The 4,914-nt window shown below is 46.4% G+C and overlaps 1 protein-coding gene and 1 pseudogene across 3 annotated transcripts in view; one reads left to right on the top strand and one right to left on the bottom strand.

Annotated features, from left to right (window-relative positions):
• The window catches only part of TNFRSF10B (tumor necrosis factor receptor superfamily member 10b), a 15,141-nt gene that overhangs the window by 8,908 nt on the left and 1,319 nt on the right, over nt 1-4,914 (bottom strand). For all 3 annotated transcript variants that reach the window (XM_015557734.1, XM_015557732.1, XM_015557733.1), the window contains exon 2: nt 561-674. In XM_015557734.1, coding sequence (XP_015413220.1) covers nt 561-674 — 114 coding nt within the window. The remainder of the gene's footprint in view (nt 1-560; nt 675-4,914) is intronic.
• LOC102752355 lies at nt 1,325-2,732 on the top strand (annotated as a pseudogene).

The following is a 4,914-nucleotide window of genomic DNA, read 5'->3' as shown; positions in this document are numbered from 1 at the left end:
ACCGCGTACATAAAAAAGGCCATGATTCTTTATGTATTACATCAGGATTGGGAGGAAATATCTATTGGTTTGTGGGATGATTAAGAAGGGTCGGGTATAACCTGAGAGACCCTGGGTGGGGAGGAACCCTTGGGTGAGTTCCGCAAACTTAACCCTGCAGAGGGGCCTTAGGCCGTGAAGGCTGAGGAAGGCGGAGCGCCTGCCAGGAAGCACAGGGCCAGGAGGGGTCTGGCCAGGACAAGCCCCACATCCCGGCTCCAAACCAGCTCTTTTCCACTCGGCCACCCCTTCCGTGATGTGGCCACTGAGTCCTCCCTTCAAGGGACAGGGTATTCTCCCACCACTTCCCTCTGATGGTTTAAAAGATGTCCCTCCTGTGTGGCATGCATTATAAAAATAATTTCTTTTTTCATTTTATTTTATTGGCCTAAGTCATATCATGAAAAGGGTATGATGAAGACCACGCTGGGCTGGCAGTTAGGTTTCTGATCCCCCATTCGATACAATTATCAACTCATTGCCCGGCGCCCTAACCGTAGGCATGAGGTCTACATCTCTACCTGCAGGGCGGTTAGAGCAGGGGTGGCAAGAAGAGAGGCGGTTGGAACTACGGGTGAAACCCTCTTTTTCAGTGCATGGTGTACACTCTCTGCTCTGTTCTGACAGATAGAATCCTGGGAACAGAGAGAGAATCTGGTGAGTGAATGACCACAGGGCTCCTGGAGGCTGGCAGTGATGGCTAAGGGAGGCCTCTTTCGGCCATCAGTCGAATCCAAACAGGAAAATCCACTCACATCCCTTAGACCTGTCGTCGTCGTTGGCAAACTGGCTCTTTGGCCCTTTGAGTGCGGCTCTCCCTAAGCCTTAGGAGCACCCTAATTAAGTTAATAACAATGTACCTACCTATATAGTTTAAGTTTAAAAAATTTGGCTCTCAAAAGAAATTACAATCGTTGTACTGTTGATATTTGACTCTGTTGACTAATGAGTTTGCCGACCACTCCCTTAGACCATCACTGCCAACAGAAATGTATTACAAGCCACACATGAAATTCAAATTCATAGTTGCCATGTTGAAAGGGTAAAAAAAGCCTCGTCGATATGGCTCAGTGTTTGAGCGTTGAGCTATGAACCAAGAGGTCATGGTTTCATTCCTAGTGAGGGTACATGCCTGGGTTGCGGGCTCGATTCCCAGTGTGGATATTTTAGGTTAAAAAATACATAGTGGAGCCCAAGCCCCTCGGTGGGAGCATGCGCGCGGCTTGGCGCCAGTTGGGAACTGCCACAGCCCGCGCCAGCCCCACGGGGCCCGGGTAGCTTCAGGATGATCAGCCAGAAGACACTGCACTCCCTCTCCTCCCCCAGCACAGGCGAGGCGGAGGAGAGCGGGGATGCAGCGGTGAGCCCCGCCAAGAAGGCCCGGGCGGGGCAGGAAGAGCCTGGCACACCCATCGCCTCAGCTCCGCTGAGCCCGGAGCAGTTGGTCCACATCCAGAAGGAGGAGGCCGGGGCCCTGCTTAGACTCACGGCTCCCAATCTGCCCGTGAGTATTTTAAAGGGTGTCCCAAAATTCACGCAAGAAGTAATTTTGATAGAAAACACGGTTATAATTAAAAACTGTAAATTTTGCATTGATTCATAAAGTATACAGTATAGGTTTATGTATGGAATAGCACATCGGGTAAATAGCCTCCACGGCTTTGCTGGCACATACGCAAAGCCGTGGTCTTCATCGGCCTTCATTGTCCCTGCTCCTGGGTCATAACTGGTACTTGGTAATGCTTAGCAAATTGAAGGGATTGAAATCAAAGGGCAACAGATATTAGAATCTGATTCAATAAACCAAGTAAAATTAGGCTTTTATTTTTTGTTGTTGTTAATGCTCACGCAAAATTCAAATCTTGTGTGAATTTTGGGACACCCTTTATAAAGCTAATGGGATTTGTCGCAGAAGAAGGAAGACATTACACTGTGTATCCACCCCCACAGCAAGTCTTCACGTGGACCCAAATGTGCAACACAAGAGACGTGAAGGTTGTCATCCTGGGACAGGATCCATACCATGGACCCAAGCAAGCTCATGGACTGTTCCCCCTCCGCCCAGTGTGGAAGACATTTACGAAGCGCTGTCTACAGACACAGATGGTTTTGTGCATCCTGGCCATGGAGATGTATCTGGGTGGGCCAAGCAAGGTGTTCTACTCAACACTGTCCTTGGGGTCAGGTGCATCAGACCAATTCCCGTAAGGAGAAGGGCTGGGAGCAATTTACCGACTTCAGTGGCCTCGCCTTCTCGCTCTGGGGCTCCGATGCTCAGAGGAAGGCCAGCGCCATCGATAGGAAGCGCCACCGCGCGCTGCAGACCGCCCATCCCTCCCCTTTGTGCACAGAGGATTCTCTGGGTGCAGATGTTGCTCGAAACCGACGAGCTGCTGCAAAAGTCTGGCAAGGAGCCCATCAACTGGAAGGATCTGTGACCCTGAACTGGGTGGGAGGGGGTCCTCTGGGCCGTTTCTAGAAGCTGCCATTGAAGTATTTGTCAGTGACAAAGTCGAATTGAGAAAATAATTGTCCGAGTGATGGTTAAGCACTGGGCACACCAGGGAGAAAGTTTCAGTCAAGTGGCCATGCGCCAGGCCGCCCAGGAGTGGCAGCGTTACCCAGCAGAGACTGTACCCTGCGAGCACGTGTCTGTCTTTGCAACTTGGCTCCCGCCTAGAATACGCGTCAAAGTTTTTGGAAAGGCCGAAACCGGTTTGGCTCAGTGGATAGAGCGTCGGCCTGCGGACTGAAAGGGCCCAGGTTCGATTCCGGTCAAGGGCATGTACCTGGGTTGCGGGCACATCCCCAGTGGGAGATGTGCAGGAGGCAGCTGATCGATGTCTCTCTCTCATCGATGTTTCTAACTCTCTATCTCTCTCCCTTCCTCTCTGTAAAAAATCAATAAAATATATTTAAAAAAAAAAGTTTTTGGAAAGGAGAGGAAATCAAATTCTCTGGACTCTGTTTCTTTTATGGTTAAAGATGGTGAGACACACACCGTTTTAGTATCTAAGTCAGCTGCTCTCTTTTACCTGTAGGTTAAACGTTAGGTTATAAGGTGTTGGGTGTTTTTATATAGAAAAGCCCCCTTCGCACATGGGCCAGGTCCATGCCCTTTGATCCTTTACAGAGCCCTCAGGCCCCTACTGGAAGGAAATGGGATATTTTTTTTTAATTTTTTTTCTTTGCCAGTTCCAAGAAATTAGGGGTCAGTTTCCTGATTATAGCAGAGGAGAAAATTCCTAAGGAACAGCCCTTGCTGTGAGCCAGGTGAGGTGGGTGGGGCCTTGTTTATATTGTTTTCTGGGTGTTTCTATGAATAAGCAGTGGAAGTTGAACCGGAGGAGAAAGGGTTTTGTTGTGTTTTATTTTTTTAAGAAGGGAAATGGTTTTCTCCCATGTGTATCCTGAAATGGGAGAAAAGGCAGCATAGTGCCAAATGCTGTTTTTTCTTGACTGAAATCACTTTGGGATACCATTTTCTGCAACACTGGAGAATTTCGCTCTTTTAAAAAGTATGTAAATGCCTGGCCAACATGGCTCAGTGGTTGAGGGTCAACCTATAAACCAGGAGGTCACAGATCAATTTCTATGTGGATGTTTTGTATTTTTAAAATATTTTTATTGATTTCAGAGAGGAAGAGAGAGATAGAAATATCAATGATGAGAGAGAATCATTGATTGGCTGCCTCCTTCACGCCCCCTACTGGGGATCGAGCCCACAACCTGGACATGTGCCCTTGACTGGAATCAAACCCAGGACCCTTCAGTAATCATTGATGTTTCTCTCGCCCCCTCTCCCTTCTTCTCTGAAATCAATAAAAAAAATATTTTTTCAAAAAGGAATAAAAAGAAAAGGATCCCCGAATATCCAAAGCAATCCTGCGGAGAGAGAAAAAAAAAAGCTGGAGATATTTTGCTACCTGACTCAAATTATACTGCAGAGCTATGATAATCAAAACAGCATGATATTGGCAGAGAAACAGACACACAGATCAATGGAACAGAATAGAGAGCCCAGCTATAAAACCACATGTATATGGACAGATAATTTTTGCAAAGGAGCCAGAAATACACAATGGAGTAAAGATAGTCTCTTCAGTAAATGGTGCTGGGAAAACTGGAAAACCACATGCAAAAGAATGAAACTGGATTACAGTTTCTCCCCTGGTGCAACAATTAATTCAAAATGGATCAAAGACCTAAATATAAGACCTGAAACAATAAGTGACATAGAAGAAAATATAAGTACCAAACTTAGGGACTTTGGTCATAGAGAAAACTTTATGAACTTGATCTCGAAGGCAAAGGAAGTAAAGGCAAAAATAAATGAATGGAACGGTATCAAACTAAACAGTTCTGCACAGCAAAAGAAACTGGCAGCAAAACAAAGAGGCAACCATCCAGATGGGAGACGATATTTGCAAACAATAGCTCCGACATAGGTTTAATTTCCAAAATATATAAAGAACTCATAAAATGCAACACCAAACGAACAACCCAATCAAAAGGTGGGCAGAAGACCTGAAAATACACCTCCCCCAGAATACATACAAACAGCCAATAGATACATGAAAAGATGTTCAACCTCACTGGCAATTAGGGAAATACGATCAAAACTGCAATGAGATACCCTCTCACACCTGTTAAGAGTGTCCATTAGTGCCCTAACCGGTTTGGCTCAGTGGATAGAGTGTCAGCCTGCGGACTCAGGGGTCCCAGGTTCGATTCCGGTCAAGGATATGTACCTTGGTTGTGGGCAGTTACCCAGTGGGGAGTGTGCAGGAGGCAGCTGATCGATGTTTATAACTCTCTATCCCTCTCCCTTTCTCTCTGTAAAAAATCAATAAAGTATATATTTTTTTAAAAGAA

The sequence above is a fragment of the Myotis davidii genome, unplaced genomic scaffold, assembly GCF_000327345.1.
Source record: "Myotis davidii unplaced genomic scaffold, ASM32734v1 scaffold448, whole genome shotgun sequence".
Classification (NCBI taxonomy): domain Eukaryota; kingdom Metazoa; phylum Chordata; class Mammalia; order Chiroptera; family Vespertilionidae; genus Myotis; species Myotis davidii.
The sequence above is the reverse complement of the archived record's forward strand: the minus strand, read 5'-3'. Positions and strand labels throughout refer to the sequence as shown.